Genomic DNA, 14,243 nt, shown 5'->3' on the forward strand with positions numbered 1-14,243 from the left:
GCCTCTTTTTACAGGAATGAACTGGTGCTGATTCTTGATTAAGGATGTGTGTTAGGGAGATAAGGCTTTAGTTTTAAAGTGTGCACAAATTAATATGGTAGACTTTACCTGTTACAAGAACATAATCAATAAAAGGGCTGGGCAGCAAAATCATTGTAACCGTTAATCTTAACTTTGAAACACAATGAAAATGCCCAGCTTATCTAATATAATAACATACATTAGTATCTTAAACGGTGCTTGCAGCGCCTAGTCATGAAATGACCAAATGAATATTAAGTCACTTTGAATAAAAGCATCTGCCAATATTACTTAAATATAAAAGATTAAACTACAGGACTAATACTTGCATGCAACAGGTTCCCAAAGTTCATGATAACAAATAAATTGATTGTGACCACTGGAGTTTGGAGCGTCTTGCTGTGAAGGACTGAGCATTAATGAATCATCAAAAAAAAAAAAAAAAAAAAAAACGTATCTTAGATATTGAGTGTGATGGCTGAGCTTGGAGAGAGGGAGCTATGAAAGGGTGGAGACACGCGCATCTCTTCAAACAGTTTCTGGAGGAGACAGACTCACAGAATACGCACTGAAGCTCCTGCTTTTGGACATATGAAATAAAACACCATCTCAAGAGACCGAGGCATCGGCTAACTGAATGAAAAACAAAGCAGATGAAAACGGGACGATAACTGACACCCGAGGGAGAACTTTTACAACTTTAAACGTTTTGAATATGAAGGAGAGCGCTGCGTAAAAGCTTGCGTAATCGTGCACAGACCAGACTGAGACGATAACTTTTATAGTTTTTTAGTCCTTTTTAAGCTAAAAGTTTTGAAGATGAACACCTCGGATATTTTTTGCGATCCCAAATTTGCAAATTCGTCAAACTTTTCGTGTGTGAACCGAACCGACCCGTCGCACAGCATCATAGACATCGCGTCTTTCATGCACATATTCCCCACTATCTACGGCATCCTGTGTTCAGTTGGAGTTCTGGCCAACAGTTTGGTCATCTATGCTGTGGTATCATGCAAGAAGAAGATGGTCTCTGATATTTACGTGCTGAATCTGGCCATCGCAGACCTGCTGTTCTTGTTGGTGATGCCGTTTAACATCCACCAGCTGGTCAGGGACAGACAGTGGGTCTTTGGGCACTTCATGTGTAAAGCTGTGGTGGTGGTGGACGTCAGTAACCAGTTTACCACAGTGGGGATAGTGACTGTGCTCTGCATTGACAGGTGAGAGTTACATGCAGAATGATGATATGCAGTATATATGCTGCTATTGGTCACGCTTTATTTACATCTCTTGCATATAGGCCTTGAACCATAAAGTGGGGGAAAATCACAAATGAGAACTGACTTCTATCTCTTCAGTTTATCTTAAACACCATCACTTCTCAAATTTCTACACTTTTTTTTATTTATTTTTTTATCAATGTCACATGTCTCTTATCTATAGTTTCTGAAGAGATAACAATTTGCTAGGATTTGCCAATAGTCTGGAGACTAATTCGCCATGGTTCCCTCGAGATTTGTGTTTTTGTAATGGGGTTTTTGAATTTGTGAGTAAAATAAGGTCTGTGGTAAAAAATAACGTGTTGACGACGTGTTGTTCTACAATATAAATTTCACACTCTTGTCGAAAACTCGAATATTAAACGTGTCTAATAAGTAGCCTAAGTAACGTTATTGAACAAAACGTCCAAGTATCATCAACTTATGTTTACCACAGAGGCACAGACCTTATTTTAATCATAAATTGAAAAACTCCATACAAAAATTTCTAGGGAATCACTGGCGAATTATTCTTCCGGGTTTTGACGTCATCCCTGAATCATATGAACTCAAATATTTCTCATTAGATGCTCATTATTGTAATCGAGTCGTTTAAATAGAAATGTTTTTTTTTTTCATGTTTTTTTTTTTCATTTATTCTAAGCATAACATAACCCCCATATATATATTTACAATAAAAACAAAACTGAAAACGTAATGTTTTGCATTATATGATAAATAGGCCTAATAAGCTTCATTTTTGCTAAATGTAATTTAATAATTTCTTTCTGTGACCTCTGACTTGGACGTGTTCTTGACAGGGTTCTTTCAGTGAAGATAATATTAAATGTGCTTATAGGCTACTATGAATCAGCTTAGGGGTCAAAATGATAGAATTCTTTATTCAAATTAAAGAACACAGAGCATTTTCACCAAATTATATGAAATTACAGCCCGGCTGTTCATCACTTAATCAACTTAATATATGCAAAGGAATAGAAAGAAATCAATGCAACTCTCAAGGGTGCGATCTATGCTACATGACCTTGAATACTGAAGCACACTGCATCCATCATTTTTGTATCTTAAGTCTGGAAGACTGTACTTCAGCAACTAACAGTGTGTGACTTTGAAAAACCCTCTTACTTAGCCTGTATTTATGGCACACAAAAGCACTTTAGCACACAATATCTCACTACATACAAAAGGTCCTCATAAAATACGGAGTCCAGAGGAGAGTTTTTGCTTAGTTGTGAGTGTCAAAGACATATGAGCCCCCCAGAAAGCCTCTGAATGATTATGATAAAGCTCCACTATAACAATATTTCATATAGTGTCATTGCTGTATTCCCAAAGGGTTTTACTGGGTCACATGCTTGGAGGTACTTAGATAAAGTATCTTAGCTGCACATTTTCATCATGTTTTGCAAAGCAATATAATCCCGAATTCTGTTTAGAGAGCAACATTAAAGTCCCGGTGTACAATTCATTATACATGGAGCCAGACACTTTCTCTTTCTTTAAAGGGAAAAAACTAGAGTAAGAGAGCCGTTATACTTGATGAAAAATGAAGCTGATGTGTTTGGACTGTACACAAGTAAAATACACATCTCTTGATGTTATGCTCTTAAGCTTTTATCTGCTTTTAGTCTAGAAAAATGCAAACAGAGCAAATGCATTTCTTAGAAATCTGTCACTTGCTGTGCTGTTTTACTGTAGCATGTGACCTGTTTGCTTTCCGAGAGTCAAGACAAGTCAGCTACATATTTCTAGAAAGCTGTTTTACAGTAAAAAAAAAGAAAAGAAAATGTTGTTTACCCCCAGTGAGCAAAGACAGCTGTGGCAAGGAAATAAGCTATGAGAAAGAAACCAGAATCTGGGAGAGCACTATGTACTGCATATTTGCATAAATGTACACTCCCATTCAACATTTTAGGATCAGTATGATTTTTTTAAAAAGAAATTCAAACTTTTATTCAAGCAAGAATGTATTAAGTTGATCAAAAGTGACAGTAAAGACATACTGTTACAAAAGATGTCTGTTTCACATAAATGCTTTTGGACTTTCTATTCATCAAAGAATCCTAAAAAAGTATCACGTTTACACAAAAATGTTAAGCAGCGCAACTGTTATCAACACTGATAATAAGAAAAATTTGCTTGAGCAACAAATCAACATATTAGAATGATTTTTGAAAGATCATGTGACAGTAATTGGCTGCTGAAAATTCAGCTTTGCAGAAAGTCACTTTTTAAAAATATATTAAATTGCAAAACAATTATTTTAAACTGTAATAAAATCTCACAATATTACAGTTTTGATGTATTTTTGATTTAATACTATATGCAGCCTTGGTGAGCATATGGGACTTTTTTCAAAAACTGTTAAAAAAAAATCTTACCAACCACAAAGTTTTGAATGGTAGTTTACAAATGCCATATATTAAGCTACATAATATGTTTAATATAATTTACGTTTATTTAAAATATTATTTAATAATGTGTTATTAAAATGTAGGCAATATGCACTGGAATCCACCAGGAAAATGGATGGATGGAGATAGTTGTTTTAAAATATTTTATAAGTTCTTTAAATGATATTGTTTCAACGTATCTCTGTTGTATGATGATATAATAGCCTTTACTTGAGCATTTTGTAAAGTTTACTTTCGAGAATTGTTTTTTAATTTACTGATGGAATCACATAGGCTACTTAAGAATTGAGATCTCTTAATTAAATATCTTAATTGTTTCTCCTAGAAAGTGAGATAAAATGGAGAATAAATTACTCCAGCTTTTCCTTGGAAAAAAACCTGAGTATCAGAAGACATCTTACGCAAACTGTGCTAAGATTTGTCCAGATATAATCATCCACAAAAAATAAAATAAAATAAAAATTCTGAAATTTCAGAATGATTTACAGGATATAGTCTTTCTTTCTTTTTTTCTTCACCAAAGCAATTTTAGGATGTGGCATGACTAAAATTACTGAGAAAAAGTCTCATGAGCTATAAAAGAGCAACCTCTGAGTTGGGATGACATTACTTTGAAAATTTTGATTTTTCCCCCCCAGGTACATTGCAATTGTACATCCTACATATGAAAAGCGAACCATACAGTGGACCATCATCATCAACATTATGGTGTGGGTGGGCAGCTTCCTTCTGAGCATCCCAGTCATGATATACGCTAAAGTCCTCTCCAAAAAGAACATGGACATGTGTATAATGAACCTGGATGGGCCACAAGACATGTACTGGTACACTCTCTACCAGTCCATGCTGGGTTTCATTGTCCCCCTGATTATAATAAGTACATTTTACACTCTCACGTTGTACCACGTGTTCCGCTCCATCCGGCGGGTCAAACGCAAGCAGTCGGTGTGGGCCAAACGGGCCACTAAGACAGTTCTGATGGTGATCGCCCTATTCCTGGTCTGCTGGTCACCCTACCACGTCATCCAGGTGATCAACCTCAGCATCCACCAGCCCACCAGCGCCTTTGTGTACGCGTACAACATCAGCATCTGCTTAAGTTACTCTCACAGCTGCATCAACCCCCTCATGCTGCTGATATTCGCCCAGAACTATCGCGATCGCCTGTGCCATCGCAAAGAGCTACGGTCCCAGATCAGCTCATCCAAGACCACCGTCAAAACCGACGGAGGGTCCAGCGTCAGCCCGGACACCAGCCACCGTTGCACTGTCATCTAACGCCCGACCTGCTACTGCAAGGAGGCCTGCAATGCAACACTTGCTGTACAGGTGTCGATTGCGCTGTAGACTGTTTCTCAAAGGGGAAAACTGTGAAATGAAACGCCACAGTGAACTTTCAGGAGGCATGAAGGAGTGAATTAGCACTCAAATATGTTTGTGGTTTGTCACACATTGGAAAAGTGACTATAATGTCTTGTTTTCTTTTACTGTTAATTTATCTATTATTTGTTGTATAATGTTAATTTTTCAGTTGTGACATTTTGTGCTGTGAAACACAAGGAAAAAGGTTTGAGAATTGTCATATTTTCATGGAGGACTGAGGTCTTCAAGCTTCCAAAAGAGAAAGAATATCATAAAAGGATCAAGAATTGAAATCATGCAGTATTTCTTATTGTTTTATGCTTTAAAACTTATATAGCATTCCGTACAATTCTGCAAAAACTTTTGTGTTCCATAAGAAATTATCACAGAATTTTCAATTTTGGGCAAACTATCCCTTTAAAGACAATTCAATGTTTTTTGTTATGTATTGGTGCCTTTTGTTTGCGTTGTTGGGGAATGATAGACCAAATGGGAGAACCATCAGACTTGTCATTTATGCAGATGTAAAATAAAATGTCTTTGTAGTATGAAATAAAATCAGTGTTTTTGTGGGTACGTATCAGGTTGAAGAAGTCCTTTAGTGAGTAAAATAAGCAAATCTGCTGATCTAAGACACAGGCCTAATAGATCGAATAGATATGGCATTCTGCTTTAAATTTCACTTTCACATGTGTAGTATATTAAAGTATTTTAGAAAATATAATTACACATTTAAATATCCAGATCTCCAGATGTTACTAGGTCGCATCCTTTGACCTTCATATGGAGTCTTGCTGTCATGCATGTTTAGCTGTTTCATCTTCACTTAGAACAGTGTACAAGATAAAATAACCCTGACTGTATCCTTCTGAGCATTTTATTACATCAATTCACAAAGATATCCAGTGTGAAATTCTCCGTGTGGTTCTGTTTTTCCTTTTTTTTCTAAGAAGCCCCTGCGGCCCGTGTGAGAACAGTCATGTTCACTGTTAACGTGTGACACTTAAACTATGTGTGACCAGTCACATTTCAGTCCTGCCACCCTCAATCAACACATTATGATGTCTGGCAAATAAACAAAGAACTTCATATTATTTCTTTAATATATATTATGGCGTACATTGACAAATGCCTTTTTAGTAGGGAAGAATTTCTAGGTCATTTGCTATTCAGGGAGAAAAACTATATTTTATTTCATGATCACTGTTTTAACATTTACCTCCTGTTTCTTGTATGTACTTTCTGTCCTGAAGGCTTTTGTTTGTGCCTGAAGGCGGTGTGCTATAATTGTACAAAATAAACTAAAAAACTAAACAAAAAGCCCTTTGACCATTTGAATGTAAAATCAGGTTGTGTGCATTTTTAAATAAATTGCTTGGTTCTAAACACTACTGAATATGAACCACTTAAAAGTTCACCCAAAAATCATTAACTCACCCTCAAGTTTCTTTCTTCTGCTGAACACAAAATAAGATGTTTTGAAAAATTAAACAGTTGATGGGTTTTTTATGTGTTTTTAAAAGCCTTTTTTTTCTCCTCCATCTTTAGGCTATTATTTTTTCTCCATACTATGGAAGTCAATGGGGCCGATCAACTGTTAGATCATATTCTTCAAAATATCTTATTTTGGGTTCAACAGAAGAAAGATGAATACAGGTTTGGAACAACTTGAGGGCGAGTAAATGATGACAGAATTTAAATTTTGGGGTGAACTACGTTTTTCTTTCTTTGTTGGAACACAAAATGTATTTCTGACTCAGAGATTTCATAATTTTAAATAGCTTTTATTCAATCTGTTCCCCAATCAATGTTTCAGAAGAATTTAGAAGATACATATGGATGACTTACTTTGATAATTTTATGGTGCCTTTTTTCTTTTTTGCCATTTTGCCAGTGTCCCCGCATTAAAAATGTAATGTACTTTCAATGCATAGACAATTTATGTAATCTTATTCTATCCATTTATTTATTCATTCTGTTATGTAATTATACTTTTGACTAAAGACGAAGACAAAAGAGTAATAGACTGTAGAACCATCTTTCAGTCCATATATCTGAAGACAACTCACAACATCTATTGCCTGTTCAACTGTTGCACATGGTTTATTCATAATGATGTGGGCAGCCCATTTCATGAACCTCATTATGTCCTATAATTGCTCTGTATAATCCCATAACAGCTATTTTACAGTATACCAGGTGCAGCCTAAGTTGTAAACATTCCTCCTAAATGATGCTTCCCTATTCCTGTATAATCCCCTCATAAAGACGGCCGGATGAACTGAAAAGTGTTTCGTGAACGTGAGCATGAAGTCGAACGTCTCCCCAGTCAAACATATTTAAACATCCTCAACCTTTATGGCAAATTCAGGAGCTCAGAATGCAAAGCAGATTTCCTCCTCCTTCATACAACTTTAAATAACTAGAGGCTTCTTCTTAATGAATAGCTAGTCTCATTTGTAAAAGCTTTGGACAAAAGCATTTGCTAAATAGATCATTGTAAATGTGGCCCATTATCCGTCTGCAAACATTTCAGAACTTGAATGACCTTCCAAGAACTGAAGCAGTTCTAAAGACAACACATGAGCCCTACTTCTTGGTATTAACATTAATGTTAATTACAAAATTTAACATAAAGCAACATCATTAAATAACACATTAAACAACATACCATAAAACATATAAAACAACATAGGCCCTACATAACATTTACCATCGCATAAAATAATATTAAACAAAATATTTAACAATATAATGTAAAAAATTTGATTACAAACAGCATAATATATATCTAGGTGTTGTTTATAATATTATGTCTGTCAGCAGTTATTGTTATAGCAGACTGTAACCAGCCTGAAATATGTCATTGTACTGATGCACTGATCTCGAGTATATTTATTAAATGTATTACCATCAAATATACAGTATAGATGAACTTTTCTTAGTTTGCTAATGTTTTTTGTCAATGTCATGATCAGGAAGTGAAACTTCCACATAAACTTCATGGTTCAGCTTGACTGAGTCTGCATCTGTTAGGCCATGGCTCTGAACATTGTGCCTTTTTAACTGGGCATTTCTTCCCAAAACGCTTATAAAAAAAATATAATGATTTCTAATGCAATTACACCACAATGAAATATGAAGAGATATGCATAATGACAACTTTCAGAAATCTTAACTGTGGAGGAGCACAAGTGTATGATCATAGCACTGGAAATCACAACATGGCTAAGCTATGCCTGCCCCATCCATTTAATACAGCCTGTGGTCCTTTTATGGTCTAATTCAATTAGGGACAGACACAAAGATTTTGATAAGATTATGACGATATTGAGATGCTTTAATGTCTTTATAAATGTAAGTGGTGCTTCAATCATGTTTTGCTTCAGCCTTCCCTAGAGTCACAGCAATAAATCACTTGACCGATAAATCTCGAGAGGTCTGCATCATCCTACATGTAATGTAAATATCACACTAATTTATGGCTATTTTGGGATAAAATCAGAGAACCGTGTCCTATTTCTCCTTCTATGACTAAGGCGAATCTGCTCAGACACACGATGCTGAGTTAATTAGTTTCATACACAGCCAAACAGTTTCCACATAGCAAAACAGCAAACAAATGTAATAAAGGCCTTTTTATCAAAGGGCCAAAAACTTATTAAGAGGATCATTGGTGTATAAGTACACATAATGGCCAGCATTGAACAGTTTAAAATATCTTACCCTGAAAGATAAAAAAAAAACCAATACCACACAAAGTGTCCACATTGTACCACATTGCGCAATCTGACCACACAAACGCTACAGGGTATCATCACCAAATAAGAAAGATATTTTTCATGCCTTCTTCCATGACTATTCTTTAGAGATCTCTGTTTGAGAAAACCGTTTCATGATGACAGAGATTTCTTGGAAATTTAGTGTAATAAAAGGTGAGACCGAAAGAAACGAAAAACAAAGAATTCCCATGAAGCCGCAAGCCTCTTTTTTCTTCACCTCAGCAGCAACTGAAAAAAAGCATGAAAGGTACCAAATAAAAGAAACATTTTGTTTTCCAACAGTTTCAGAAGAAGAAAAAAACATCTCTCCAATAACTTCAAGGTCATATTCAATGCGACATTATCATGCTCAGTAGTCCTGGAGGGAGAGGGGTGTATTGACTTCTCTCTGGCATATTCATCATTCATCAGTAAATCTTTATTTAACCACCTCCTTAACCAAAACGCACTCCCACAGGGCTGGGATTGATTTCTGTGGTGTTACATAATGCGCTCTGAAAGAAATAGCGCTGGATGCTTCCGGTCCCATAGGGTGATGGATGTCATCAAATGTTTATAATAATTAATATGCCACACGCACAAAAGAGAGTTCAAGCACTCTACTGTATCATTTATAGATTAAAAGCCTATCTCTAAAATATTAGCAATGCACAAAAGTCGATAAAAAACCAGGTGCAAAGAATTGGCCTAATAATAATGATCATGATAAGCATCCTGAATCAAACATCAGACAGCACATTTATAAACCTCATTAAACACAGGAACTGAGGAGTTCAAGGCATTTCCAAAGCCAGACACAAATGTTTTGTGATGCCTTTTAAATTCAACACGCTTTGAAATGAGCAAAACACCCTCATTAGGAAACGTAACTTTGGCAACTTTTATTCTGCACCGCCAAATCGACACTTTGATGCCAATTTTGATGTCAGCAGCTTTTAGAGGACTGTCACTCTCCCGAGGCTAAACTTTTATGGTTAAAATGAACATTCTGTCATCATTTGCTTAACCTCATGAAGTTCAAAACCTGTATGATTTTGAATACAAAACCAAAGCTGCTCTTTTTCAATGAACCGACTTTTACTGACAGGCTCCAAAAATGACAAAAACTATAGATTTTGACTATTTCTTTTGCGAAAGACATACAGTATAAATGAAGAAAGACAAAATAAAAAAAGAGTGATCCAATATTTTGTAGAGGGGGGTGGGTGAAAATTACAATTTTCACCTGAGATTTAGTGCCGAATTACAGAGGGGGCAAAAATTACTTTATAAAGATGCCATCATTAAAATATTACATGTATGTTAACAAGCTACATTTATAGTTTCAACATTATTTATTTTTCAGAGATTCCCTTTTAAATGCCTATTAGCTCTATGCAATTTTACCCACATTTAGTTTTTGACCATTGAAAATGGGTAACACTCAACTTTGGACATGGTGCAGCATTGAGATCCCCATATCTATGGGACTGAACCATATTAGGGCCTTAAAAATTAACATTCCAAAAGAAAAGTTTGCTAAGAACCAGAATGTAAAATCATATTGAGATATCTTTAATACTTTTTGAGTCATGCAAACTTGGGGGAAATAATATTTATGGCGCTCAGAAATGTTCTTTTATGTAATTGTTTTCATTGTCATATGGGAAACAAGATACATTTCTAGTTTCAACATTATTTGTTCTTCAGACATTCCTCTTTAAAAGAAAAAAGAAAAAAGAATCAGGTGTATGAAAAGTGACCCAACATTTGGTTTCTGACCACTGAAAAACTATACAATTTAACTATTTATTTTTCCATATTGAAATCTCCATATCTCTGGGATTGAACCAAAGAGGGCCTTTAACGTGAAGATACCAAAAGAAAAGTTTGTTAAGAACCAGAATCTAAAATGATATTAAGATATCTTTATTACGTCTTGAGTTACAGGTATGCAAACTTTGAAACTTGAAAACTGCTTTTGTCACTGTCACTGTTGGCATATAATTCAACAAAGATGGCTAAAGTCAACAGATTTTACTAATAGACCAACCAATCTCTGTTTAAATAATAAAATAATGATGATGCCATCTTTCTAAAATCATTTTCTCCCTCCTGTAATTTGTTTCCAAATTAAAAAAATGGCATTTTAACCCCGCTCTACAAAATTGCCTATAGACATATTCATCCATGACATGTAATGCTTTTGCTTTCATCACTATTTATGTTTGTCTATTTCTTTGGAGAAAAAAAGAAAAGAAAAAAAAGAATTTGAGCCACGGAAGTTTCAAAATTTGGTTGATTTGACACAGAATGACTCTATATATTTAAAGTCTTCTGAAGCCATATGATTGTGTGAGGAACAGACTGTTTGCTATCTTTTGGCTTATGGATCATGTTTAATGTGCCTTTTTCAGTTTTTTTGCTTTAAATCATAATGACTGCACATTTTACAGTACATGTACATTTGTTGTACACTGGTTGACATCTGACTGAATTTGAGGATCAAAAATCTCTATAATAAGTAGGCTATATTTATAATATGAACGCAAAAAAAAAAACAACGACAAAGAAAAAAACATCAAGTTAGAAGCCACTATTTTGTATCCTTCACCACCAATTTATTGGTGGTAACCTATGGTGGTAACAGTTGCTACAGCAACACTCTCTTTATGAAACTGCCTGGTAATGAGACTGAGATTTCAGGAAAACAAAGAATGCAAGTACCAAGTAAAATGTGTACAGGTGTTTCTGTGGAGCTTGTTAAATACTTTATGTGTTTGGTAGAAAATGTGTTAAATGGAGAGAAAGAAAGAAAGAGAGAGAATGACTAATCTCAGAGATGACCAGGTCTCACATGAAATCAATCCCTGGCCCTCCACAACTCTCAACAGGAAGCCACCATAATGTGATATAACACTTCAAAGAAACTTATACTGCCTCAAAATTAAATTCTAGGTCAATGGAACACTTTCAAGCTAAGAGCACTGAGGTTTAAGAGAAAGATTAGATAAGATTTAGTTTTTTCCCCCCCTTTCTAACAAGATAGATTCATGCTGAGAACCAGAATCCCACCGAGTTGAGCTATGTCAAACATGAATGATCATGACCTTTCGAACTATGTCTAAGAAAAGTTTCTTCCTTCAGTATTAAGTTGCTTGAAAATGTTTTCTTAAAGGGATAGTTCACCCAAAAATGAAGAGGCTGTCATTATTTATTTACTCACTCTCATGTTGTTCCAAACCCATATACATACTGTAGAATTCTGTAGAATACCCTGACCAATCTTCTCATTATAATTAAAATGAAAAAAGACTAGTTCACCATTAGTATAGGCATGTTTAGTTTATAAATCTGGTGGTCCAGATCACAAACCCAGTCTGAATGATTCATTCACAAACTTGACTGATTCAGTTGAAATGGTAAGTATAATTCAAAGGGATTATCAGTGAAAATGAACTAAAATGTTGTTCTGTTTATCACACACAATTACTGCAATGAAATTGAATTATTGTAAGACTTGGACTTTAAGTTGCATGACACTATAATGGTGCTTTTGCATCCTATTTAAACTTTGAAAGCCTCAGTTCCCATTCACTTTCAAGTCATTTGAAACAACTTGAATTTCTTTTTAGTTAACTGCTCCTTTAAAACAGTCAGATAACTGTTAAAATAAATAAGTAAATTATGTTTTATGAGATAGTATCTCATCACAGCAAACCAAAGGCTTAATATATGGCACTGACTGAACTGAAGGCTATGTCAATATAGGCTATATTGATTTTCAACATCAGAGAACTGTGCCTAAAGCTAAAATATGATTGATTGTGTGTAGAATTATGTTGACAACATAACATTTTCACACAACACTTTGATTTAATGAACATCCAGACGCCACACACGCTGCTAAGAGTAACGTTTTGATGAATAGCCTAAATATGTGCTGCACGTTTTCCTATCAATAACAAACACAAAACAAAAATGACAGCGGTGAGAAAATGGTAGTTAAGAAAGCATCTGATCGTAGCGATATGGACATGTCTGCACAAGCTCTGCAATTAGGCCTCATGTTGACAGATAAGGATACTAAAATTACACTGTTATGATAGTTTTATTATAAAGTAGCCTATATATGAGACTATAGATTATATCCGATTGTGTGAGACTATAGTTTGAATTAATCCCTTTTCTTTGCATGACATATTGCTCTTTCAGCATTATTCTGAAGGCTGTCTGTCGGGAGTGCGTGTAAACATCACATCCTTTTGATTGTCCCGGCAAAAACATCCCGAGTCCTTCACGTAAAATCAGTCTACAGGCTTTCATAGACAACCTAGGAAGTCGGGGAAGGTCTCGTTTTTTAAGTTTCATTACAAGCCGTTCACACATTGGCAATAAAAAAGCATACATAAAAAAAATTCTTATACATACCTTTAACTAAAATCATGTAAAAAATAAATAAATATACAAATAAATAAATAAAAATACAAAACAAACAACACAAAACTATGTTTTCAGCCTAGTTCAGATAATAAGCGTGCACATTCTTACGTAAATCAACAGGCTCTATGAAAAAGGCCATATTGAGCGTTATGATTTCTCCAATTCATTTTTATACAACTGGATAAATGGATAAAATGACAGAAGCTTCATGATAAAACAACTGGCAGTCTGTGCAGTGTGAAAAGTAAAATCAAGGCAGTTATCATCAATGCTATTCACAACGTATTACTGAGAAGTGGTCTTGGACAAATTTAGCTGTCAAATGCTAGTAGCAGCAATTCTTTTAGGTGAGCTGTTGAACGGCAGAGAGAAGATTCATTAAAACCATCTGCTCAAGCTCTTAGAAAGAAGCCTTGTTGCAGCTTGCACCCAAACAAAGCACTTAGGACACAAGACCTTCTTTTACACAATAATGGACGCTGATTTCACCTTGCATGACACAACAACCCAATATTGACTCTCTGCTTAAGTGAGGCTGCTGAGCACGATTATGTTAACCTTTCATAAAACTTTCTTTGAGTCCAGTTTATCGTCCCTATTGAAAAAAACAGCATATATTGTCTGTTGTACTGGTCCTGCAGCATATAGTAGTTTGTCCACAACAAGCTATTAACCACAAACAACTAGTTTGCTCTATCTGCTTGAACCACAAGACAAGTCCATGTTATGTGACCAGCTATTCCAGCATTTAAAGAAAGTTCAATTCATGTTAATCTGCATCAACAGCTTGTATAAAAAAAATAAATTATAAAAAAATAAAATAAAAAAAACTTCCAAATCATAGCCACAAGACATGAAACATTCAAATATGTTAAAGAAATAATTGCCAGCCATGTCTACGCAATGTTACATTGAATCTCTGGCAGCAGTAAAAGTTTAGGGTTTCCATAAAAATATTAAGC

At 35.1% G+C, this 14,243-nt stretch overlaps 1 protein-coding gene across 1 annotated transcript; it reads left to right on the forward strand.

The window, feature by feature from the left end:
* The first annotated feature begins 505 nt into the window (after positions 1-505).
* mchr2b (melanin concentrating hormone receptor 2b) lies at positions 506-5,653 on the forward strand. Its single transcript, XM_082177822.1, has 2 exons — positions 506-1,241; positions 4,354-5,653. The coding sequence occupies exons 1-2, from the start codon at positions 841-843 to the stop codon at positions 4,991-4,993; spliced, it is 1,041 nt and encodes a 346-aa protein (XP_082033948.1). The 5' UTR covers positions 506-840; the 3' UTR covers positions 4,994-5,653.
* The last annotated feature ends 8,590 nt before the right edge of the window (positions 5,654-14,243 follow it).

The sequence above is a fragment of the Leuciscus leuciscus genome (assembly GCF_965113295.1).
Source record: "Leuciscus leuciscus genome assembly, chromosome: 8".
Taxonomy (NCBI): domain Eukaryota; kingdom Metazoa; phylum Chordata; class Actinopteri; order Cypriniformes; family Leuciscidae; genus Leuciscus; species Leuciscus leuciscus.